The following is a 27,500-nucleotide window of genomic DNA, read 5'->3' on the forward strand; positions in this document are numbered from 1 at the left end:
AATTCTAGGTATATAACCCCCAAAGCTGAAAACAGGGATTCAAAGAGATGCTTTTAGACCATGTCCATAGTAGCCAGAAGGTGGAAACAACCCAAGTGTCCATCAATGGATGAATGACTCCACAAAATGTGGGATATACATACAATGAAATATTACTTAACCACAACAAAGAATAAAGTAGTGGTACATTACAATATGGTTGAACCTTGAGAATATTATAATAAGTGAAAGAAGTCAGATACAAAAGGATAACTATTGTTTGATTTCACTTATATGAAATATCTAGAATAAAACAATTTCAGAGAGACAGAAAGTAGATTAGCGAGTCCTAGGGGACCATGAGAGGAGAAAATGAGGAATTAATGAGTACAGAGTTTCTGTTTAGGGTGATGAAAAACTCTGGAAATAGTGGTGGTGATTGTACAATACTGTGAATGTAGTAAATGCTACTGAATTGTACATTTTAAAATGGTTAATTTTATACGTGAATTTCAAATCAATACAATTAAAAATTGTATATAGTCAGTACCTACAAGTATATAAAAATTGAAATAGCCGGTAAAGTATGCTTTTGCTATAAAAAAGATATAGTGGGAAAAGAGAACTGTCTCAAGAGCTAGAAAACCTAAAAACTTGGGTTCAAGCCCTAACTCAGCTGTTAGTAATTAGGCCATCTTATATGAGCCATTTTCCCTATCTGAGGCTCAGTTTTATCATGTAAAGAATATGGATACTATCCGCTCTGCTTAATTCTAAGGCTGAGATTCAGAAAGTACACAAAAACTCTAACACACCAGAGAAAAGGTACTAGCTTCTATAATAAATGAAAAGTTGGAAGTATGGGAACCCCAAAAAGGAAAAGGATGAATAAATATATGCTTTTCCTTTCTAACACCTTATCTTTTACTTCAGTTGTTACCCAGGCTTTAGGCAAATCTTGGGAGACCATTATTTGAGCTGGAGGAGGTTCAATACAATCCAGGGGGATTCTTGGCATTTATCAAGTTGGGGAACCAAGTCTAGCAGATCCAGTCTAGACTAGATTCTGTCCTGTGTAGTATGGAATATAAAGCCCTGAAGAGATTCTAGAATCAATCTGTAGTCCCTGACTATCTTTCAGATGATAAATGATCTCTAGTTGGGGCCACTACAAAGCTTCACTGGTAATATGTAATATGGGGAGGAGAACTTGAGTCTATTTTGGTTAGAACCCTCAATAAATCAGGCTCCAAGTGTGAAACAAGGAAAGGAAACAATTTCTAGCTTTTTCTCTTGTGACATAAGGCTCTTTTATAGTAACATCTAATTTATCCAACACAAAGAGGAAAGGTGGTCTACTTGAAAGAATTAAAAAAAAAAAAGTCTCCTTAAAATATATAAAGGAAATAATTTAAAAATGTATTACAGAAATTACACTACCTAGTATTTACATTTTTAATATAGTTAACATAATATTTTCAAAAACCTTCAGAGACCAAAGGAAAAATGCAAATGTGAAGCCATATGTTGGTTTATGGCGTATCTGTTGAATCCACACAAAAGTCTATGTATATGAATGAGCATACATGTAACTTGTTAGGGCGATGATAAACATGTTCTAGGTAACTTGGCATAGCAGGAAGGGTATGGTATAATAGGGTTCTGGTGACTTGCATGCTAGTTGAAGGTCAGCCTGATCTATGTGGCACTGAGCTTTTCCTGTGCCTCTGTCTCCTCTGTATAATAAGAAGGTTAGGTAATAGTTTTCAAAAAATAAAAAAAACCTTTTTTTGTTTTGTTTTAAATTTTAACCAGTAGAACCTTTTCTTTAAATGAACTCATCCAAGAAGCCCGCTATTTCAGATAAATAAACTCAGAGCTACTCTGTTTGAAGTAAGGTAAGAAACCCAGACATCTACCTGCTTGCTCCCTTATTGTCCTGCCAGCCCCGAGGTGTCTCTGAAGAAGCCCTAAAGTCTCCACAGAACACAGCTTGAAACCAATCCGGCCAGATAAAGCAAAGGTCTCTTCACATTCTAGTATGTTCTGATTTCACTAATGTAGGCAATTTTCAAATGTCCCATATAAATGCTTATTTCTGGAGGAGTTCTTTAATTATAAATATATCTTTGGCAAATAGAGAAGAAAAAGTTCAAGAAAGCTTTCCAATCCTAATCTACTACTAATTTACTAATCTACTTTACTAATCTACTTTAACACTGCCATAAAATTAAAGCAATTAATTAGATTAAAGGAATAGATTTTCCACTGACATTTTGACATTTTTTTACTTAATATAGTGTACTTTTAATTTGGTATGAATGATTTGAATTTATTTCCCATTTTTACCCCTTTTGTAGGAGCAGCATTTTAAAGAAATATATATGTAGAGACATATATTTTAAGGAAATATATATATCTTTAAAATATACACACATACAGTTTTTTTTTTTTTCCAATAGCTTACTGTACACTTAGATCTATTCAATCACTATTGGCAATCAGCATTAAATGCCAATCTACCCTCTGGTTAGGAGCTAACTTGCTGCTCTAAACCATTTTTACAAACCTTCCTATATACCTTAATCCTTTCAAATGCAACTGTGACACAAAGTATTACAGACATTTAAAAACCAGTTCTCTTGAAAAAAAATTGTGGAGCATCAGTAACCAGAGAGTATTCTCAAATTTCAGTGATCTAGTCCGTGGAGATGTCCCCTATGCATAGTGCTCCGTTTCATGCAGTACATGGCTTTAGCTGGCCAAATCTTTTTTTTTTTACCAATGAATCAGTAGAACAGTGAAGATCTTACTTTTTTTTTAAGCAGTGGCATATCAATGAGGCACAGATGTGTATTCCAACTCTGCATGGATGAGCACACTGTTCAATAGTGCTGGCTCACACGGTATCAGGGCGAGTTATCACTTCCCATGAAGGCACTCTTATCACCAGGGCCCAGAGAGGTGGCTGCAAATCGCAGCCTTTTTATTTTCAAGGCAGTTCTGCTGAACATTCAGGCTTCAAAGATTCACACTTCCAAAACTCTATAAGAGTTTGTGAACGCTCAATTTGCCAAAACTGTTTACAGTGTAATTGGGCACCGTACCTGTGTCCATGAGATAGCGAAGGCGCTTCTCCACCAGCGCGGCACGGGTGTCAATTTGCTTTTGCTCATTCTCTAGTGCTGCCAATTCTCCTACAACATACTGACTGGTGTCTTTGAACCCTTTCTGTTAACGAGAACAAACAGGAAAGAAAAAAAAAATCACTTGTAAGTTGCATTTTTCCTTTCTACAAACACTTAGTAAAGCACTTACCTAGAGAACCAAATACGCCCTTAGTATCACTCTTAGTACCTAAAAGCAACGCCCTGTGATTCAAAAAATTTTCATATGAATTATAAATATTGTAAAACTTTTGTAAATAGAGAAAATCGTGGCTGTTTAGTATTATATTTATAATTTAACACCCGGATTTGCCAGATTTAAAAAGTTAACACTAAGTAAGAAAAAATTCTCCTTAGAGTTGAGTCAGAGTGATTTAAGCATGGACAAGGATAGATGATAATTTTCCCTTGGTGACTGTCAAAACAAACACCAATGACATCTTTAATTCAAAAGTGTAATATATAAAAATGGAATTTAACTAAGGAATTGCTTCTTAAAGAATCTATCCTGAAAAAAATCAGATTTGTTCTTACAAAAATATAAAATTAAAAAGATACATTTCTTCTTTTCATAGTAACTATACTATTTAAAGTATTTTTAAAAAATGATAAAAGAGAAGTTTCTAATATCTCCAGTTTCCCCTCCAGCTGGCTTCTGTACTTTAACATGTCATTCTGTTGATGTATTACTAATTATTGTAGCTGCGAATTCTAACTTGACAGGTGGTTTCAAACCTTGCTACACTGGATCTAATGCCACCAGTACACTGATTTGGTTAATCTTCCATTTAACCAAATTTGGATTTCAATCTGAAATTTTACTTTTTACAACCAAGCATGTTAAAATAAATTATCCTTAGAAGTTTTATTTGAAGTAGCAGTTCTATTATAAAGTACCAATATAGGCTTACTTTTTATTTTCCTATTACAAATCGAAATCGTTAGGGGGCAGGGTTATTCATGGTATAGTACCAAACTGATAAATTATAGCTTCCTTTGGAATGCTTGTTTGTCTTGTGGCATTTCTAGGGGTTAGTTTCCTAAGTAGCTGAGAAATACTGAAGAACCGCTTAAGTGATTACTCTCACCACTACCACTACTAATATCAGCACTTACAATATTTATTCAGAGAAATAAATGTGAACAACGTTCTTGTGTCAAATCCCTTCCCTACCTAGAAGCATATTAATCTCTAAGAAGCCATGAGGAATTATCTTTCGTTACTCCTTAAACAAGAAACAAAATCAAGAATCATGTTATTTACGAGGATATTTTGGAATTCTCATAATCAACAAACCTGTCTAACCATACGTATAACTTATTTATCTTTGGAACCAGTAAACTGTACTCACACATGAACTCAATTTAAACCAGCTTATTGTTAAACTGACTATGGTAGTTGACAAACTTAAAGCTGAAATATTTTAAAAAATCATGAAATTGATAATGTCTCAGGATAGACTGATCAAATAAGTTACTGTATTTTTAAAAGATTCATACAAAGTGGATATTCTCCCATCTCACTATGAAATAAAACAGAAAAACTATAACAACAGAATAAATGCTAATGGTAGCTTTAAAATCTGGAATCTGGTGAATGCTTTTCGTATCTATCTGTCAGACAGCAGAGCATTTTCAAAAAGGACTATTCTCATTTCCATCCAGAGGGACAAAACAAACATAGTAAAAGCAACAAAGATATAAGAAAACAGAAGTGATAAGCAACACATAAACTTCATTGCTTGTACTGATTGGTTCAGTTAAAAATAGTAACAAAGTTTATAGTCAGATTTCTTTAGTGTGAGTATATAGTACACTCAAATATTCTGTATCTTATAAATTATACCAAATATTTCATCAGGATATACCAGTTAGCTCTTCTATGTATTAAGACGTGCCAGGTTTTAGTAAAACAACTTTAAAACGAGAACTTAAAAATGAGAAGTTTTTACAGCTCTAAAATGTAGTTTGTAACTCTGACTACATTTGCAAGGATTTTAAAATCCATAATAGACAATTTTAACAGTAAAAACAAAGAAAATATTTATACAAACTGGAGATAATAATAATTTTAAAAAAAGTAGCACCATTAAAGAGAGCAGTGCTTCCAGACAAAAATTCAAGTTAAAACTTGTTCTTCCTGCTTCTGTCCCGCAGCTGTCCATCAAAAGCAGCTTTCTCCCTGCGGTCTATCAAATATTTCCCTCACAAATCAATTTTACACATGATCAGCCCATACCCCTACTGAGCTGAACCTCCCCGTTAATTAAGTGAAGAAATTACCATATATATTATATTAATGCAAACATCATTCAGCTAGTAATTCACGGCTGATCTGGATAATGGAAAGGTTGAACACCCATTAACCCAAGCCAACAAAATGGGTTGGCTGAGAAATTCTAGCAGGTCTCATGTGACTTTTCCCTCTAACTGCAGCTCTGCGGTATCTGCTATTGTAATAATTAAAATCCTCCCAGTAGATCAATACTGGAATCTCTTTATGGGAAGTGCCCTGATGGAAATGTCTCAAGGAAGCTGGGGCTGTGGAACTCTGAAAAATTCATTTTTTTTATCTGACAATTATCACCACACTGCAGACTAATTCAACAGTGCACCCCTCTCACTCTGCTTTGAATGCAATGGAGATTGACATCTTAAAAAACCTAACATCTCATTTTAACAAATAAAGGCACTATTTCCACATACAGTTTGGAATTATCAGCAATCATGAAACCACACAAAAAATTAATATACATTAAGCACTTCATCTTCTGATGGCTTCCTCTGAGTTTCAGTTATTGCTGCCTTCTCCTCATTTCCTTTCTTTGTATCTTCCTGTATTGATCTCTGCCTTTTCATCTCTTAAAAAAAAAGGGAAAGACATGTAAAATTATTATAAAGCTTGATATTTGTGTATTGAAATGTGGATTTACATTATCAGCTTCCATATATATATATAAATATTGTTAAATCATAAGATGGGAAAACATTTAAAAAAGTGTTCCTACCTGGTCTATTCTCAACATATTGACTGAAAGACTGAAGTTGAGTTTTTCTTACTGTAGAATCCTTGCTAAACACAACAGGATTTCTAAATCGTTCTGTTGCTTTTTGTAATCGCTCAGTCCGGAGATCTTCTGTGCCATTCTAAAAGTGAAACAAATGTGGTAAGAGAGTCCTGATCTTATAAACGTGAAATTACACATTAGTAAAACAAGTTTTACTGATTTAAGATAATGCCAACTTAGAAACGTTTTGAAAGAAAAAAGGACTATAAAGAGATGTTCTAAATAGCTCAACGGCAAGGTCTGTTGCCTGTAACTGAAACCTTTGGGAGACATGGTTTAAATGGAGGATCATTCTTGATAACCGTGATTCATTAGATACTGTGAACCCCCATGTCTTCTTCTGATGATATGTATCATTTAAAAGCCACACTGCCTCTGTCTACCACTGCCCCACCACCCCAGCCCCACTATTCTGCCCCATCTGTCTGTACAGTCCCACAGACTTGTATGACAAGAAGAACTAGTTTCTAATTTTATGCCCATTGAGATAAACCACTAATGCTGGATGAAGGCTAAAAGGTAGGATTATAACACTACCCCACTGAACTGCATTTCATCAGCTATAACTTTCCAAAGCCAGATTTGTAAGTAAGCCCTTTACAGCTAAGGAAACTACAATTATCTTTTCCAGAGCTTCCTATGTTAATACTGGTAACAAATTCAAATGGTTCTATCAACAAGAAATATCCCAGAAGACTGAACCACTGCAGTGTGTGGAAGCCGCAGATACCGTGGTGCTGTGTACCAAACAAATATTTCATTTTATACCTAATCTTTTATTATTTTTATTAAGTGTTTTGAAAGTAAATAGGGAAAGGCTAAGATGCATGACTAATAGCTAAGCCTGCTGAATGCTGAAACTGGTTATCAAAAGCTACCAAGACTTTGCCCTTCCTCTGCATTGAGACAATCAGTAATGAGGGAGTCCTCCAATGGCCTATTCTCTAGCCTCAAGGAGGCCTGGGATACAGAATCCTCAAGGGAAGGTAACAGTTTATCCTTTTCCACAAACACAGAATGCCTCATTTATAAACGTGTAAACTGCATTTTATTAAAAAAATAAAACCCCAAATCAATGCTGAAAGCTTCAAGAGAACAGATGGACTCTATATGTTCTTTATAAGCACCATTTAAAAAATCTTAACTAAAAAGATCCATACAAAGACAAGCTGTTTAAAGCACACATTTTGTTGGAATAAGTTTGAAAATAACTACATTTAAGAGCTTTTTGGAAAGCAAAAACAACTGCATCTATTTAGATAATTAAACCTTAAGAATAAAAATACCTCTGTTTTATTTTTTTAAGTTATATATTTATTATTAGTATCATGCTTATAATATGCTAGCTATGTAGCTAGGATAGAAACAATTATGGCCTTTATTTATTTGTTTGTTTGTTTAAGAAAAGTGTGTATTCTAGTGTTATCATAATAACTGCCCAATAGTCTAAAACTCAAGTCTTTACCAAAATAAACAAACACGGCTAAATTTTTTGAGGCCTGGCAACATGCTAAAATATCAGTGCGATTAGCCAGCAAATCCCATCTTAAGAAACCTTTTTATGACTAGGGACTTCTGCCACTTTACAAATGTATTCCTCTAAACCCACTAATTCAGTTAGCCTTTTCAATCCATTGTATTATTCTTAGTCCAGCTTCATTCTGCATTAAATCCAGTGCAGAAAGCTAAATTGAACGCAAAAAATCAGACCTGATCCAGGCTTCCTTTTGTTCAAAGATAGTGACCAAAAGTCCTCTGGTGCTGCCACACACTTTCATCACCAATTTATAGAAACCGACAGTATAAGGGAAAAGCAATGAAAGTCATTGTTTTGGGACTTCAAAGCATCTCTATGTCAGGGGAAGGAAATCCTTTCAGTCAGCAGGGCAGTCCCCATAGTCCGCAGGTGGGTGAAAAAGTTATACAAGACTAGAAATGCCCTAAAGCTAGAGAAATATTTACGATACAGTGCAAGGAAAAGGGGGGAATGGCTTGAGTGGGGATAATATAAATACTACAAATCATCATCATTATCATCATCATCTTATAATGTTGCATTTTGGCTAAAATCTTACACAAGGTAAGATTTATATTGGCACAAAGCACATGCAAGTATCTTAAAAATTTATATTCACATACCATCTTCAGGAATTAATTCATCTTAACAGGTCAAAGGCTGAAGATGATAGAATATGCTAGAATTCTCTTAGCAACATTCTCGTTAGCAAAATACAAATGCACACAGAAGTCAAGAATAGTTTTTACTTTTACTGACATATCAACTTAAAGTAGTAGTTTCTCTGAAAAACAGTACCTGAATACTGATTACCATACTGGTATCTAATTTATTGGCTATTTAATAAAAATTTGTATATCTTAATCTTAATGTGAAGAATTTGGTAAGAAACTGACTTTAGGATTATGAAGTGCCAGTGGAAATTAGAATACACAGATACTAAGTCAAATATTTTAAACAAGTAAGATTTACCTTAATGTCTTGCTCTGAACTTTCAGTTATAGCTTTGTGAGCAGCGCTGGAAGGTGAATTTGCCACCTGTGGCTGAGTGTCTAGGAGTTTCTTCAGCTTCAAGTCCACCAACTTAGTGTTTTGTTCTGTTAAATATGCAAATACTATGAATAACTGTATGAGATGCATTTAGATGTGTAGGCTATCAATTTAAAGGACTTCATAAAAATATTACTATATTGAAAAAAAAGAGAAGCAGAACTCTTTATATATATATGTATGTATGTATACATAAACTATACTACATACCATATAACTATAGTATAACTAAGTAGTCTTTAGGCATATTGACTATATTCCCTTTTTAAAAATTGAGACATAATTGATATGTAACATTGTGTAAGTTGAAGATGTACAATGTGTTGATTTTATACATTTATATATTGCAATATGATTACCACCATAGCATTAGTTAACACTTCTATCATGTCACAAAATTATCATTTCTTTTTTGTGGTGGGAATAAATAAAATCTAGTCTCTTAGCATATATTCTGGTGTGTGTGTGTGTGTGTGTGTATGATATACATTCATATATATGTACTTTTCCCCAAAATCAGTCCCCTTAAAGAATATAGTCAACATGCCTAAAGACTATTTAGTTATTCTATAGTTAATAGCAGCTATGCTTACCTGAAAACCTAAGCCCATATTTGATGTACATATTTATATTAGCAACAGTATAGGCTGTACATAATGAAACAAGGTATTACAAAGTAGGTATTTAAAAGAGGTAACACATTTGATTATAAATTATATTATTTTATTGTTTCAATTCTTCTAGTATATTAAATTTAGACATATAATGCCATATTAAGTTCTTAACATGATCTTAGACAGTCATGTACACACTGTTAGAATCCAATGTTCCAATGTTTATGGGTATACATATATACCCAGCGTTGAAACGGGGTATATGTTTACAAATACCTTCTAATCAGAGGGCAGAAGTACAATAAAGATTATCACATTTTGGAATGTCTGAAATATGGATAGAAATTTAAAATAAATAAAAAATGGCTATAACTTTAAAAAAACAATTTCAAATATTTTTAGCAAGTAAATTAATCTTTATTTAATAAAATAGTTCAGAAGAGAATGGAAACAAATAATTCTATTTAAACAAATTCACTCAAAGCAACTCTTTAATAAAATGATTATAAAAGACATGCCAACCATTTGATGAATGATATTTTTCATAAAGATTAATAAGTTTTCTAATTGTAAGACTCTTAATAAATGCTATTATCATTACTTTCATGCAAATTGGTCAGTTTATATTGCCAGGCTTCTCTTTTAAACAATATCTGATGAACTATGGTCAAATCAAGATAAAGATTAAACAACTTATTATTAAAAAATTATGACTTTAATATACATATTAAAAAAAGAATTTTGGGGAAAATAAAGCCAGGATAAAAAATCATAATGTATGCTACATGCTTCCAGATTCCAGTTTGCATTCCTATTTCTTACTGCCATGAAATAAACCATAGTCTGAATTGGAAAGTCTGTCCTATGCACTCGCCAACACTTACTGGCATGCTGAAGAGTTGTAAACAATATATTAGTTAACTCCAAAAACAGGAAGACTGAGATGTGTTTTCTTTTTAGGTATACAAAAAGTAGGAAGAGTGTTTTTAAGAAGGACAAGAATCAAGCCTGTTAGGCCTAATATTAACCAACCTTTAAATACATTAAAATATCCCACAAAGTTGCTGTAACTAAAACTAGAAAATTCTCCTTACCTTACCCAAGAAAGGGCTAATTTCTCCTGTCTTCATAATCTATTGTTAAATCAGGAAATATGTACCACTTATTGTCACTGATTTTATACTTCCATGAGTCGAATGTTAAGGCTTTAATTCTGTACTTCTGGATGCCCTCCGTGGTAAAGAGATGATACTGGTTTCTACTAAAGACTTTGATGGTGGTTGTGGTGAGAGGGTGGGTAAGCAACAACAAAAATTTTTTTCAAAAAGAAAAATCAAACTTACCCAAGTTCTAAAGTATTTTAAATAGAAATAAGTAAAACGCAGTCTTAATTTGGGGTTAAATTTTTTTTAAGTTTCGTTAAATATCAGCATTCTCCTGGACTTGTACAATTATAAATATACTGACCTGTATCTAGTAAAAGTATTATTTAATACTAGACCATGAAGGAGCTACTGACAAAAGACACAGATTTTTTTGGGTGCTCTCTATAGTTAGGAAGACCATGTTTGATTGTTTCTTGGAGAAGTAACAGCATGATTTCAAATAGGGAAGAAACAAAGCAAGTTAGCATTGTAGGGACATGCCAGGGCTGGGAAGAATACCTGCTCTCCCTCCCTGTAGCTTTTTACAGGAAAAGATAAATATTAGGGATTTCACTTTCTTACCTTTAAGTTTAAAGAGACTGCCAAAGATTTTTTATGGCTATAAGAATGCAATTCAATAAGTATTTATGGAACCTCTCACATATACAAAGCTACCTGCTGCTGACTAATAAAGGTAGTGCATATGGAACACTCATCTACTTAATCATCAGCAAGTACCTTTATATTTTATACAGTAACTCAGAAGTTCAATTGCAAATGTGATTATCGGTATAATATTTATTGATATACAATATGAGATGAATTTAATAGTAATCTATATAAGCAGTTTTCAAAGAGTTTTATTGTGATCAGTTATTAAGTATGTATAAAATAATTTATTAGTAGTAATATTTAAATATTTAAGGTAAGTACAAAATTTATAAAATAATACTACCACTAAGACTATCAATTCCAAACCAAATCAGAAAATCTGATCCATGGTTTAGATTTACATTTGAAGCATTCCATAGGTACTACATCTATACCTTACAACATCACAACAAAATATTTAGGCTGAGAAGGGAACCAATCATAAAATGTCTACAAATTGTCCTATATAACATAAAATATAAAACTGAATCTTAGTAATAAGAGAAAAACTAAAATTTGTTATTTCAATTTTATTGCTAATTTTAACATTAAGCCTAAAACAAAATAATAACATAAAATTGATGGAAAGTGGATTTAGCTAAATGATTTGTGAGGGTGTAAGATGTAATAAAACTACTAAAAGAACTTATTATCATGATTAATGAGATAATAATAAAAATATATCAGTTTTAATAGTTAATAAACAGTTATAATAAAAATATAAGAGTTTGCCATGCAGCAGGACACAAAGTATTTATAATTTGAAATTACCGGGAGTATCAAGGTCATTTTCTAAGTTAGTAAGTTCATCTCCACCTCCTACAACAAAGCCTTCGGAAATCTCCTCGTTAGTATCTATCTCAACTTTATCATTTTCATCTGTAGGAAAATGTAGCAATAATGTTAGTATATTATTTCTATTTTATATCATTTGTTAGAAACACTAAGGAAAAAAATTAGTATTGTAATGACAGTTCAAATTCAGGTCTGACACAGATGAGCAAGTTAAGAAATCAGTTTTAAGTTACTTTTTCACTACTGGATTAACATTTATATTTTACATTCATATGTCAAAGATGAATTGTCACATCAAAGCAGATGCAAAAATTTTGACAATTTGTCACATGCTGTCTCTGAATCACTGAGCTCCTTGAATCCCTATGTTTTAAAATGTAATCTACTGGTAATCTCTAATAACAGTACACAAAAATAAAGTTGGGGAACTTCCCTGGTGGCACAGTGGTTAAGAATCCGCCTGCCACTGCAGAGGACACGGGTTCAAGCTCTGGTCCGGGAAGATACCACATGCCGTGGAGCAACTAAGCCCGTGCGCCACAACTACTGAGCCTGCGCTCTAGAGTCCACAAGCCACAACTACTGAGCCCGCGTGCCACAACTACTGAAGCCCGCACGCCTAGAGCCCATGCTCAGCAACAAGAGAAGCCACCACAATGAGAAGCCTGTGCACTGCAACAAAGAGTAGCCCCTGCTCGCTGCAACTGGCGAAAGCCCGCGCACAGCAATGAAGACCCAACACAGCCAAAAACAAACAAACAAACCAATAAAAATATTTTAAAAAAATAAAGTTGGTTTGGTAACAAAGTCATCAAATAACGTTTCTAAATTTCACATTTTTATCATTTATTAGATATAAATGTATAAAGAAACAACTCATTCTTTATAAACTTGTAGCTATATTTAAATCATTTGCATGAAGACTTGAATGCTTTTGTGCTATTAATGAAATATTATCAAAAGCATTATGGATGAATTAAGAGACAAGATTGAGACGAGAATAGACAGTACCTTTATGCAAAAGAAAGTTCAGAAACAATTAAGACAGTACATCTTGGAAGACATAAGGCTGGTAGAAACACTTGTTATTCAAAAGTAAATACATGGGAATAAGGTAGTCACACTATTTTTTTATACACTTAGCAAAATGTCTTAGGTCATAATTAATTAATGGTATCATTTTTAAAAAGATTTCTATTACATATTTTTCCTTTTTAAACCCTAGTGATAAAAATGGTTAAGTAATTTTGAACATTATACATTTAAAAAGTCATAGCAGTAATTTGACTTGTATATTAGAAGTTAAGCCTTAAATTCCGCTATTGACAGGCAATGTACCTTTTGGAGAAATATCTGTCTAGCCCTGGGAGTTGAAGAATATCCCTACTATTCTACAGTTTATTTTTCATAGGGCAACTTTTATTAATAATGAGGTGTTCCAAAGGTTATTACAATTGAGAAATACTAAATTCTATAGCTTTGGCTTAAACCTTCAATATTTGTCCTTTTCCCTGTAGAGCTTTGTGTTTGATTTTGGGCTTCCCAAGTAAATATTTACTATGAGCATTAATATTAATAATAGTTTACATTTATTGAAGACTTCCTATGTACTATGTAAGCCATTTAGAAGAATACAACACAAATAAAAAGAATGAGAAATGCCCCCAGGGGAGAAGCACTGCTAAATGCTTTCAAATCACTAAGGTATTATACTTGGCTATATTATTTAAGTACAATTAGTTGAGAGAGCTTTTCTAATCAACTATGCTTAGTACAACTATTTGACTAATTTCATAAAAGTCGGTACCTTCATCTTCATTATCCTCAAAAATTCTTCTCTAAATAATTTTGTAGTAAAGGGAAATGAATTAACAAATATTTCCTGCGTGCCAAGTAAGTATGCAGAACACTTCCTCTTATCAGAGATAGTTTACTACCCATAGTTCTTAGAGTACAGTACTTTGTTGCTGCAATCAGCCTTTATTGGTTACTACTGACCAGAATTAATATAGAGTGAAAACAAAAAATTAAACATTCATTCATTTATTTATTCAAGAAACTTCTACTATACGCCGGATCTGCAATTTACAAAACACTGCTAGATGTTGAAGAGATACCAAGTTGTATAAGACACTTATTCCACCTTAAAGTTATACATTCAAATGACTATAATACGATGTAGGACAGTTAAGTGTTATGGGGTAAAAATAAGGTATAGAGCAAATTCAAGGGAGGAAAAGATTATTCTTTGCCAGTAGCACCAGGAATTATTTTTTGGAAGCACTAACCTTTAAATTGGGTCTTCAGAAATGTACAGGATTTCAAAAAGTACAATTGAGGGAAGGGCACTACAGGCATGAGAGCAGGAAAGGGTAGGTTATGTTCAAAGAATGGTATAAAGTCTTATTTTGCTCAAGCATACTTAAAGGGAAATAACGGGAGGTAAGACTTGAAAGGTAAAACTGCAGAGAGCATTGAAGGGTAGGATAGGAAGTTTAAATTTTACTTGGTAGGAACGGAGAGACATTTGTGTTCAAACATGATCGGCAATGTGCTGTTTAACAGACAGCAGTCTATATAAGCAGTTTCTTACCACAGTGTTTCATGGTAATCAGTTGTGAAATATTTATAAAATAATTACTAGTAATATAAGCCCTGAAGCTTATGTTTTTTTTTTTATAAATTAGAGTAGCTCCAGTATTATTCCTAAAATATCACTCTTGCTTACATTCTGATATGCCTTCACATGTGAAAGAAAAAGTGGTCCAGGGATTGAACATGGAAGTGCAATCCCTGGAGCCATGTGACAGCATCCTTCATGCGAGATTGCTGAGTAAGATGTTGGACTCTAGCACAGAAAGGCTGGAGGCAGAAAATCCAAGTTGGAGACTGTTATAACCTCCAGGTAAGTAGTATGGAGAGCTTAACCTATCATAAAAGAACTGGGAGTGGGTATGACTCGAAAACAAACTGGATATTGGGTGGTTGGGGGAGGGATACCGAGGAGAGGAAGAGTGAGGCAGATGACTCTCCAGCCAGTGACTAGAAGGACAGCACTGCTATGAAAAGAAGCTAAGCCTGGAACTGTGGTTGGATATGGGTACTTCAGGTCCTGGGGTTATGCAGTGGGATATTCATTACCCCTTTACACAGTGCCAGGCTCCTGTGTGATGTTAAACAGGTGCCATTCATTTTATTTCCCGGCTAAATGAAATCTCTACCTATACTACCACTCACCAGTAATGCTGAGTGGGTTAACTCAATGTTTATATATGTATTGTTAACCTTAGATAAAAGGATTACTATTTGGGAAGGGGAAAAGTAAAAATTGATCTCCCATACAGCTCAGGTTTTCTTAAGAATAGGTTTCCACTTTCTTTCCATTCACTGACTTCAGGTTTACAATGAACACAAATTCTTTTCAATAGTTAAAATGTTACACATTTCTTAACACCTGTCAAAATACTCTAAATGCATTTTAGCAGAATTAAAGTGCATGTTTGTCTTTGTGTGTGTGTTTAAAATATTACATATTATATATATGATATATATACGATTATATATATCTTTATGGCTAACCACTGAAAATCCAGTAGGTAAGCGTGGCAGAAAGTAAACTAGAGATCCAATACATAATGGAAGGTGGTTTGCAAGCATGGCATGTATAATGTATGTAGGAAAAGGTAAAAAGAGATTGTATATACACTGGAATGAGACAATGCATTCCAGCTGACACTGTACAGCACTATAAGCAAAATGGGGATCCCAGTGGTATGATTAATAGCACAGCAATAAGGCCAGTCTTACAACACTTATCCTTTATAAATAAACTGAATGAAAAATCAGGATATCTGGTGACAGTAAAAAAAGAATATCTGCACTTTTAAAAAAAGAAATTAAGGCTACCATTAAAAACATATTCACAGGGACTTCCTTGGTGGTGCAATGGTTAAGAATCCGGCTGCCAATGCAGGGGACACGGGTTCAAGCCCTGGTCTGGGAAGATACCACATGCCGCGGAGCAACTAAGCCCGTGAGCCACAACTACTGAGCCTGCGAGCCACAACTACTGAAGCCTGTGCGCCTAGAGCCTGTGCTTCGCAACAAGAGAAGCCACTGCAGTGAGAAGCCCGTGCACCACAACAAAGAGTAGCCCCTGCTCCCCGCAACTAGAAGAAGCCTGTGTGCAGCAATGAAGACCCAACGCAGCCAAAAATAAATTAATTAATTAATTTAAAAAAATATTCACACAAAATGGTGGTTTAGAGAACATAGAGATTGTACCTAAGTGTACATGAAACTGTTTCTTCCCAGGAAAAAAAAAATATTCAGAATAAAATTTCTCATTTGTATCATGATTTTAAAATTCTCATTGAAGGTCCCCTATAAAATTCATAACTTTTAAAGTTATTCTGTAGAAATCAAACAAATGAGAGAAAACAATACAAATATATTATTAATAGAAGCTGAAAATAAAAATTACTGAAGGTCTGTAAGATTTTATTTTGGGTCAATAAATTTAGATAAATCTATTTGCCATAACTGAAATAAGGATAATGCAGGCACACAAACATTCTCATGGATAAAATTTTTAAATTTTCATTTATTCATTTGAAATGCAAAAACAAAGTACACTACTCCATCTAAATCAAAGAGAGGCAAAAATGTCAGTTTAAAAGTTCAATGACCCTCACCTAATCCAAACCAAAGTGATAAGCTACAGAATAAAAAAATACATATATGACATATATACACAAAATATACACACATACATAAGGACACAAAATATACAAAATCTATATCATATACAATATCCCATGTAATATATAACAAATATATGATATATTATAATATCATCTTCAAACTAGATAAACACCTTCCTTGCAAGTGCCCATGGGCCATTAATAAAAATGTAACATTTATTTGGCCAAAATAAAAACTTATTAATTCTCAAAGCAGAAATTCAGGGCATATTCTCTGACCACAATATCATACAACTAAAAATGAAAATACCACAATTCATCCACAAACAACTGTACCTTGCCAAGTAAGATCAATACAATAAATGAACCCACAAGTTTGTTACCTAAAATGAGGATTTTAAAAGGAGGCTGTTATAGGTCTATAACTAAACAATGAAGCAGAAATTGAAAAAACACATGTAGTATACCACAATATCACCTGACTCTCCTCTAAGTCCTAAAATTATGTCAAGAGGAGGACAAGTAAAAGCTAGGCTGTAGCTCCTTGGACTGATTCTGCTATTTCACAAGAATTAGGCTACTTCTGGTTGAAATAGGATGCAAGTGGGATGCTTGAATACCTGGCTTTACATGACCTAAAATATCTTGCATATATTTTCTGCGGACACCTGAGGCTTATGACACCTCACCTCAAACTTACTAAGTTTTCCTTTCCTCACTGAGGCTGGCTGCTGAGAATGGAAAAAAAACAGGCTTTTCAAGTAGGTTCAGGCAGTGAGTTTGAGCGTCATGTTCAACACGTCCCCTAGGTTGTGCTTTCACCTGATTATTTCAGCTCTTGACTACCCCCTCTTCTTTGTCACTTTGGACCACTGCTTCCAAAAATTTTCCCACCCTAGTCTGTCTCCTAGGCTGGTCCCTACTCATTTCTCTCTCCTCCTTTCACACTATTCCTTATTCAGACCTGATAATTCCCATTAGACATTGGAAGAATGGACACTAATTTGTTAACTGTTTCCCCTGACTTATCAACCCCATAGGGTTATTTTCATTTAGGAATTAGACTCTTGTGAAATCAAGTGAATTTCTAATTTGCTATGTAAGGGTCAGCAAACTATAGCATGGGGGCAAAATCCAGCCCACCACCATTTTGGTGTAAATAAGAGGCATGCCCATTAATTTACATATTGTTCATGCCTGCTTTCAGACTACAAGAGCAGAGTCGAGTAGCTAAGACGGAGAACATATGGTCTGAGAAGGCTATAAAAATTTACTCTGGCCCTTTCCAGGAAGTTTGCCGAATCCCGGCCCAGCACAGTGACTGGCACTGCTAAACAGATAAATGTGTATGTATGAATGGTTGAACTCTAGGCAGGAATTTTACCCTCTCCCTTGACCTAAAGGTCTCTTCCCCGCCTCCGGCCTTGATAGCTTCAGCTTAGGCCTTGATGCCAGAGCAGACCTAGTCGGATCCATACACCTTTATGAAGACAGGCCAATATCCACCACTGAGGTCAAGGAATAGGCCTGCACTGCTTGTAGCTCAACCTCAGCTCTGATTAAGAGCCCATCATCTGATATGTGGCCGTTTCCAACATCCAAGGTATGGTGTGTCCTATGAGAGAAATGGACCCTGGGCACTTTGGTCTCCTTAGGGAACAGTCTAGACTCTTCAGCAGGTTCTCATAAGTCATCTGTTGAACCCTGTCCCATCTTCATTTCACCTGGCTTTTCCTTTTCTAGTCTGTACTTCTTTGCTAGCTTCAGAGATCCAATCCTCACTTGTTCTTTATTCACTTTGTTGACTGCTGCATGATGCCAAAATCAGGTCTTCACTTTCCCTAGTTACCAAGTTGGGAAGATCCCCATTTTGGGGGTTGTAACACTGACTAAGTCTCTCTACCTAGTCTAGTCCTGGCTTAGCCTTAACTGGGGTTGGATTATAGAGATAAGACCAATTACACAGCTGACTTATCCCACACCATTAATCAGAAATTTTTAACTCTTAGCCTTCCCAGAGTTCACAACTCATTTAGCATTGTTATCTGCTCACTGTTAGAAAAAAAAATTGAGACAGTGGATGCCTCTCTATCTTATTATTACTGCTCTTCTATGGGTTTATGATACCACACGGAGGTAGTATTAGTAGCTTTAGGGCAGTCTATCTGGAGGGTCAAGAATATGAGGCTTTTTCTATCTTTCTGAGATGCAAGGAGGCAAAGATTTTTAAGATTTACTTAGAATATCTGGAATTTTTATGATATCAAAGAAACATCTTGTTACTAATCATAAATGAAAGCAAATTATAATAGCATTATATAATGTAGCTGTGAGTAGTTACTGCTGTTACTATAAAACTTTAGTAGTGAGTATAGAAACTGTAATAAAAATTCTGAATGACAGGAGTTGAAAAGGTAAGATGAAGGATTTAACTAAGAAACAAACATTCTGAGAATACCAGATGGACAGATACACAGCTACTTGGGAAAGCAGCTTTCAAATGTATGGGATGGAAAGTTATATGCTATAGGCATTGGTTGGAATGCTCTGCAACAGTAAGATTTTAATATAAGGAATCGATTAGAAATAACAGTAAGTTTCAGTTTACTTTGAAGAAACTTATCATTGACCTAGAAATGGTTTCCTTTGTTTCAGTTCTCTAAGGTCTTATTCGAGTCCTCACTTGCCTACTCTCCAGAGTGATCTTAGCATTTAAGATTAACTCAGGACAAGTACCTGGCATGTTTTGGTAGATAAATAGGTCACATACCTTTGAAATAAAAAACCCCACAGGCCTCTTGAATATACTACTCAAATAAAAATGTAAAAAGTTTCAAGTTAAAGATGCCCAAATTGAGCACTGAGAGGCAAAACTAAAATTCCCTTTAATTATATGTACAGTCCTTGTCCTAAAATAAAGCTTAGAATAATTTCTACAGATATTGAAAAAGACCCTCTTCGAATCAGGAGATTAAGAAGAAATGCATATGAGACTTATTCAAAATGCTTACATGTCAGGCTATAATGCTGGAACACTGTTAAAGCTACTTTCCAAAGATCTGGTTCAAAGTGAAAATCTCTCATGCCAAAGCTCTCCACTAACAAGTCTTGTGATCTACATGTTGAGGACTTGATTGCATTTTACTCACTCCTAATACAATTAATGAGGCATCATGGGGAATCACAAACCAAGGCCCATCTGAGTTTTCTCCTAAATCATATTCTTAGTATTTCTTGAGTACTAATCATACTTAATCATAATCAAAGTACTTCTGGAGTTGATTTGGAAATTGGCAATAGTCATCTTCTGATTTACTATGCTTTAAATTTTTTGTAACATACCGATAGGCTAGAAACTTTATGTATTTGATGCACATTTTGAAGTAAGAATAAAAAGTCCCAAAACGTCCATTGTGGATTTCTGGGTTGTGTGTAGAATATGATACAAGATTCTTTAACTCACCTCCAGATGCCTTTGACCTTTCTTTCAACTTTTCTGCAGCCATTTCACCATAGCTGGGAAGTTCTGACATCTTCACTCCAGATCGAGCTTCTGCTATTAGCTGACGAGCTCTCTCTCTCAGCTGCCGACGTCGCTCTTCATCTTGCTGCTAAGATATATTGAACAGTTGCCAACTCAGTAATTGACAGAAATGCAATTTCATTTTCAATCTGATCATCATGATAGTAACTGGTTTACAGCATGGTGCTTGGCCCACATTATAAATAGGATGCTCTATATCAGTTGGATGTCATACCATTTTTAAAAGACATCCAAGAATCAGATTTTTAAAAAACATTTACAAATTACTGTATTATATCTGTTAAAGATTCAAACTAGCCTTTAAAGAATGTTTGGCAATATAATTACTGAGAAAATAGCAGGATCTACTATTAATAAAATAATCAGGCTTATAGGAAAAAGGTAACAATACTGAAAACAGAATTTCAATTAATACCTTATTTTTCTAAGATTAGAATTTAACTTGCAATTTTCTAGTAAAGGCATAGAGCACTGGCTACAAGAAATCTTTGAGAGCAGAAAATGCTGCTACATCATGTTGATCAAATATAGGAAGTGGTATTTTTAGGGGGCTACAGCAGGAATGGGGATAGTATACATTAGTTCCACAGTTATTGTTGTTGACAGTTTTAAAATCAGAATTGGGTAACTGATGTACTTCTGTCCTCATTTCTACTATGCCTTCCCCCCAGACAAACATTGAGAAGAAAAAGTAAAATCTAGTGTGTTTTTTGATATTTAAAATAACTAAAAATGACAGAGAATTAAATAACTAAAATAGGTTTTGCCTCCTAAAAAAGGGTTATTATGAATTGCAAATAATCAATGTGAAATTGCTTTGTAAACTGGAAAGTATATGATATAAGGCATTATTATGACAAAACAAAGCCTGAAATAATATGGCCCCAACATATCTGTGCAGTTATCTTCCTTTAACCTCTCCCAATCTCTATAAAACCTCACATCTATTTATACAAAATTGTTTGTATCATGTAGTTTCATGCATCCATGGATTTGAATATATCATTTTGTCTTCCTGAAATGTTCTTCTCTCATCTATTTAACTCCTACTCATTCTTCAAGATTCAGTTTAAATCTACTAAACTTCCCCTGACTACTCTTCCCTCTTCACCACTGGTGGAATGAAGTTCTCCTTCTTCTGTTACTATAGTACCGTGTGTGTGTGTGTGTGTGTGTGTGTGTGTGTGTGTGTGTGTGAGATTACTTTTTAAAATAATACCTGTCAAGTTATAACTGTACAAACATCTCCTTCTCAGTAGAATTGAGCTACTTGAAGGCAGGAGCTAGATGTGATTTATCTTTGTATCTTTGGTCCTTAGTACATACCTTGGTACTTGGTACTTGATATGAAAACTTAACGATTTATACTTTCAAAGCTTACAATATAGAGGGAAAGATAAAACAGCCACAGTAAGGAGGTGCGATAAAAATGGATGAAGAGTTCAGAAGAAAGAGGCTTGTTTTTGTGTGTGTCTTTTTTTTTCTTCTTTCTTTCTTTCTTTTTTTTTTTTTTGTCAAGGGGAATGATCAACCTGAGTTGTATCTGAGAAAGCTTAAAGATTAATCTGACAACAGTGTATACGATAGGCTGGCATAGAGGGACTGGAAAGAGACTACTTAGGAGGCTCTTATAAACAGTACAAGGAAGCTATAATGAGATTCAGAACTGGGATGGTGGCAATGGGAATGGAAGGAGACAGGTGTAAGAAATACATCAGAGCTAGAATTGGTACCTGTACCAATTCTTAGTAACTGATTAGATGTAGAGGGAAGAAAAAAGCTGAGTCAGAAGAGATAGGGGTAAGGCACTAGCTTGGTGGAGTTCAAGCCTAGGCAATTCTTTCACAAATTTTGAGATGGCTAGAATAGAGAGCTGTCAAATTAATGCGGGTAGATTAACAGAGCTATTGAATGGACCCAGAGACAAGCTTGAAGCTCCCAGTGGACAAACTGAAGCAATTTCAGTATCAAAACAAACAAGCAAACAATGACTGCAATGAATTGAATCAACGAAATCACATACTGAATCAATGAAAACTCATCAATTCATTATGATATTCAAAAAGTTCTTAGAAGGATATATAAACTCATTTGAGGTAGCTTTTAAAAGAACTCCTGAAAATTACTAATTAGAGGAAAAAAGTCAAACACTTATCCTGTCTTTCCAGTGGGAACTGAAGTTTAGGGCAACTAAATAGTCGCAGTCAATTACAGAAAGCTCTACTTTATAAAATAATACCAGCTATAATAATAATATTATGTATTTTCCAAAGATGGCCATGACAGTATTTCTCATCCCACATGCTTTCTGCAATGTGACCTTGCCATTCCCTCGTCAAAAGGTAAAGCTTAATTCCCTTCCCCTTGAGAGTGGGCCAGCTTTAGTGACTTGTACATAATCAACAGAATGTAGAAGTGCTGCAGGTGATTTTCAAGGCTAGGTCAGAAAAGGCTACACCCCTTTTGCCCAGTTCTCTTGAAATTCTTGCATTTTGTACTCTCTGGGAACCCAGCTGTCATGCTGTGAGAATCCCAAGCTACGCGTAGGTGCACCAGTCCACATTCCCAGCCAAGTTCAGCCTTAAGTCTTCCTGGCTCACGTGTCAAACATGTGAATAAAGCCTTCTTCAGAATCTCCGCTTTAGCCATTTTGGGTCACCTCCAACTGTTCAAGTCTCCCCAGCTGACACCCCAGACAATGTGGAACAGAGACAAAGCATTCACACTATACCCTATCTGAAGTCCTGACCCATAGAATCTGAGAATTAAAAAAAAATTGTACACCATTAAGTTTGGGATTGTTTGTTTTACAGCATTAATGATTGGACCATATGCTTAAGTAACACCACACAGATTATTTCCTAATTGCAAGAGGAAAACCTAATTTTAAATGGAGAGATCAGAACTAGATCAGGGATTAGAAACCACTACTCTAATGGTCAGTCTTAGCATCACTAATGTTGAGTCAACCATATGTTATTTTTTTTTTTTAATTTTTAAATTTAATTTTTAAATTATTTTTGACTGTGTTGGGTCTTCATTGTTGCGCATGGGCTTTCTCAAGTTGTGGTGAGTGGGGGCTACTCTTTGTTGCAGTGCGCATGCTTCTCATTGCGGTGGCTTCTCTTGTTGCAAAGCATGGGCTCTAGGTGCGCGGGCTTCAGTAGCTGCAGCACGTGGGCTCAGTAGTTGTGGCTCGCAGGCCTTAGAGCACAGGCTCAGTACTTGTGGCGCACGGGCCTAGTTGCTCTGTGGCATGTGGGATCTTCCTGGACCAGGGATCAAACCCGTGTCCCCTGCAATGGCAGGCGGATTCTCAACCCACTGCACCACCAGGGAAGTCCCTGTTACATGTTTTTTGATATGAAGCACATGAAGCAAACACCACCTATAATATTCTAGCCCAGATGTCTAAAGTGAATCTACTAAGCCTTCAGATACAACCTCCAGTTTATCATAAACACAGGAGACAGAGAAACATGATAAATGACACAGCAAGGAAGCAACCAAACAAATCTAGAAAGTAGGATATTCAGGCCAATTAATCTGGTCATTTTAATAAGAGTTATGAAAACAAACACAACAAAAAACAACTAATCACCATCTCCACCAACAAAAGGGACTTGACCAGATGCAATGTGTAGTCCTAGGTTAGATACTAATTTGGATAAACCAGCTGTAAAGGACACTGTTGAATCAATTAGAGAAATGTGAATATAATTAGAGTTATTAAATGAGAGAAAATACAACTTGACTGAAAAAATAGTTTATACAGTAATGACTTCGTTTTGTCTTTTTGGCAAAATAAATACATACATAAGACTTGGAAGGTTATTCACAAAATTGTCATGGTGGAGATATCTGGGTATGGAAATGTGATATTTTTGTTTTCTTTGTCTTCATTTTCTAACTTTCTATAATACACATGTACTACTCTTGTAATAAAAGTTATTTTTAAAAAGTCTTGGGGAAAGGGAGGAAAGACATGAGGTGTCTGGGGTGGGTGGTAGGGGCAAAAGAAGAGATATCTAACATTCAAGGGAAATTTTCTTTTCTTTTTTAAAAAATATTTATTTATTTATTTATTTTGGCCACACCAGGTCTTAGTTGAGGCACGTGGGATCTTCGTTGCTGCGTGGGGGATCTTCTTTGCAGCATGCGGGATCTTTAGCTGCGGCGTGCGTGTGGGATCTAGTTCCCTGACCAGGGATTGAACCCGGGCCCCCTGCATTGGGAGCACAGAGTCCTAGCCACTGGACCACCAGAGAAGTCCCTCAAGGGAAATTTTCTTAATATTTAGAGACACGAGCTTATTTGTAGTTAGAGGAGTAGTACGTACTGGGCAGAGTGAGACCAAAGATGCAAGAATAATATACAAAAATCCTTTGTTCATTATTAATACTTCTGAACTTAGAAAATAAAAGGAAATGCAGGCTTGATAATGGTGACTTTGGTGACGGTTGCTGATATTTCTTGAGCTTTTATGTGCTAAGTGCTTTATATGCATGATCTCATTTAATTTTTACAACCTGATTTTTACCAATGAGAATATTTAGGTTTAGAGTTCCAAGGTCACACAGCTAGAACTGATGTCAGAGCCAGGAGTCCAGCCCAGGTCTGTTTGACTACAGGGCCCTGTTTTTAACCTTCAAACTATTTGATCCCCCAAAAGTATCAAATTACATGACCAACTGAGGAAAATTGAGCTTTTACTAAACTTTCATCTTTCAAACTTAAGAAAAGTTAAGAGCACTAATAAAAACCATTATTTGATATGCCTCAGGCAACTAGGTTTAAGTGAATTTCACTGCGTGTAATAACTTCTCGAAGAGCTGGAATTTGGTGATTCAGACTAAGATGAAGTGGTCTTGGGTCATCTTAACTGCATAAAAATGAAATAAATGATTCTACCTTTATGAATATGAAATGGGAACCTAGTTTTTTCTTACCAGCTACCGCTTCCCCCTCCTCCCCCAATAATATTCCCACCTGCAAATGTTTCTGAGAGCTTACCAAGAGTGCAATTTAAAGCAGGCAATCATTAATAAAACAAACTTTAAATACTAATTAGGGACACTTTATCAATTTCCATGTAAATTGTTTGTTTGTACCTATTTACCCATCATTGTTCTCTATACAATAGAAAAAATGTAAATGAACAAATCAGAATGCAGCCCTAATGGGACTTTCTGTTTATAACCATTAGCCCAGAGGTGTGCTGTAATTCAGTTCTCAAGTAGCAAGATTTAGCCTCATTAACAGACTGCAAGGGCAGGTTACAACTCATAAAACCCTACAGTAAACAAAGTTTATGGACACAGCACAAAATCTTGAGCCTGACTGACAGAATTCTAGTTCCCTATCAGATTGCCTTGATTTACTTTTCTACTAATGTCCTAACACCACAGAGATAATTTTGCTTGGGCCTTAGAGGGCTCCAGTGGGATGGCATATCTGTGTTGTTTGTTTTCTCACCCATTGAGTTTCCTTAAGACAAAGAACCAACTGAAAAAATAGAAGTTAATTGTTAAGGTCACTAGGAAAAGCTTGTAATTATAGCAATTGATTATGCAACCAATTTAATTGATAGTATTATTAATATCCAGATTCCTTATATGTAAAACTATTTTAATTTTTATATATAAGCTTCATTAAAAGTCAGTTTTTACAAATTGGGAGATTGGGATTGACATATATACACTAATATGTATAAAATAGATAACTAATAAGAAACTGCTGTATAAAAAAATAAATAAAATTAAATTAAAAAATTTTTTTAAAGTCAGTTTTTAAAGTAATATTTAAAGAATAGATAGCAACAAAATCTATGTGTCTTTTACTCAAAAGAAACATATTGTTTATGTCAAAGGAATAAAATGACCAGAGAGTAAGGGCAGTGATTATTTCATTATTTTTGTATGTTTGTATAGGTGAATATTTCTGACAATGATGGTTTGCCTAAACCTACTCAAGTACAGAAACGTGTTATCTGTTTTGACCCTTCTGCATTCAAAAGAAGATAGCGACTCACAGCTGTAAATAAGTCATCTGTTTACTATATCTGTTGAAAAAAATAAAGGAATCTTTTCAATGGGATGCAAAGGTAAGTAACTTAGAAGACTGCTGTCATTAAAAGTACACTCGAAAAATTCAACACATAGGAAACCTATGTATCTTTCATTTACCTGCCTAGTCTAAATAAACTTAAAAAAATTGAAGTAGGCTTCCTATTTCTAAGAATGGGTCTGATGACATTTACCTTTTTCTATACAGTATTATTTACAGAGTTAGACTGAGTTATATAGAACATTCTAGCTTTTGTAAGACAGATGCACTCTTTAGAGGGTTTGATGGAAGCTGTATTTTTGAGTAAATACTAGCTGTGTGCCTGTGCAGTGTTTTCACACATGTTGTCTCACTTACCATTCACCACTCTGAGGTAACCACTATGACTCTGATTTGATAGAAATGGAATCTCACTTAAATATACTGCCCAAGGTCATACATCTTGTAAATGGCACAGTAAGAATTAAAATCACCATCTGTCTGATTTCAAAGTGCTGGTCCTAGCTATTACATTACTGGTGTTCAGAAAATTTGTCTGAGGCCCTACTGCTATTGTCATTAAAAACAACAACAACAGTTCTTTACTTACACTTGGGCTATACAAATCAGGTTAAACTCCCCTTTGTGCTACTGAATACAGAGAGGTAAAGAGAAATTAACTTACTTATATTCATTTAAAACTTAGGTTTCTGACTTTAAATTATAAGTCTTCAGAAAAGTGCTGAATGTGGTACATTTAAGCTTCACTTTCCTCTTTGTTAACATCTTCAGAATAAGGCAAAAGTCCTGTTACGGTACAAAAAGCTTGCATTTCAACACAATGAATTTAAAATATTCAAATATAGAAGATGGATCAGAACTAACCACTTTGGACATAAACTGAAAAAATATTTAGCCCTTTCACAGCATGTCTTCAAGTTACTATTTTTCTTATCGTTCTAAAATGCTCTACAATCTGCCAGAGATAGACGCACTAGTAAAACTTGACAATTTAAGGACAAACTCTTCAAGAATAAGTAATGTAATTCCTTGTTTCCTTTCCATAAAAATGTATTGGTATGCAATTTTTATATTTCACAGTTCACCGACATCTAGGCAAGCTTTCTTCCACTGCTTCAATGGTGCTACTTTTAATTTTATCCTCCTTAGTCGTAGTAATTAAAGTGATCAGCAGTGGCATCCCAGCGGCTTTGACACAGCTA

The 27,500-nt window shown here is 34.8% G+C and overlaps 1 protein-coding gene across 13 annotated transcripts in view; it reads right to left on the reverse strand.

Annotated features, from left to right (window-relative positions):
- EHBP1 (EH domain binding protein 1) overlaps nt 1-27,500 on the reverse strand; it is a 333,981-nt gene that overhangs the window by 41,556 nt on the left and 264,925 nt on the right. For 6 of the 13 annotated variants that reach the window (XM_082358003.1, XM_082357997.1, XM_082358007.1 and 3 more), the window contains 6 exons: nt 20,152-20,299; nt 11,962-12,069; nt 8,703-8,827; nt 6,155-6,293; nt 5,901-6,007; nt 3,087-3,210 (listed from right to left, as the gene is read on the reverse strand). In XM_082358003.1, coding sequence (XP_082214129.1) covers nt 3,087-3,210; nt 5,901-6,007; nt 6,155-6,293; nt 8,703-8,827; nt 11,962-12,069; nt 20,152-20,299 — 751 coding nt within the window. The remainder of the gene's footprint in view (nt 1-3,086; nt 3,211-5,900; nt 6,008-6,154; nt 6,294-8,702; nt 8,828-11,961; nt 12,070-20,151; nt 20,300-27,500) is intronic. The other 7 variants (XM_082358000.1, XM_082358008.1, XM_082357998.1 and 4 more) reach the window with 3 other exon arrangements.

Source organism: Balaenoptera borealis (assembly GCF_965194805.1).
Source record: "Balaenoptera borealis genome assembly, chromosome: 15".
Taxonomy (NCBI): Eukaryota; Metazoa; Chordata; class Mammalia; order Artiodactyla; family Balaenopteridae; genus Balaenoptera; species Balaenoptera borealis.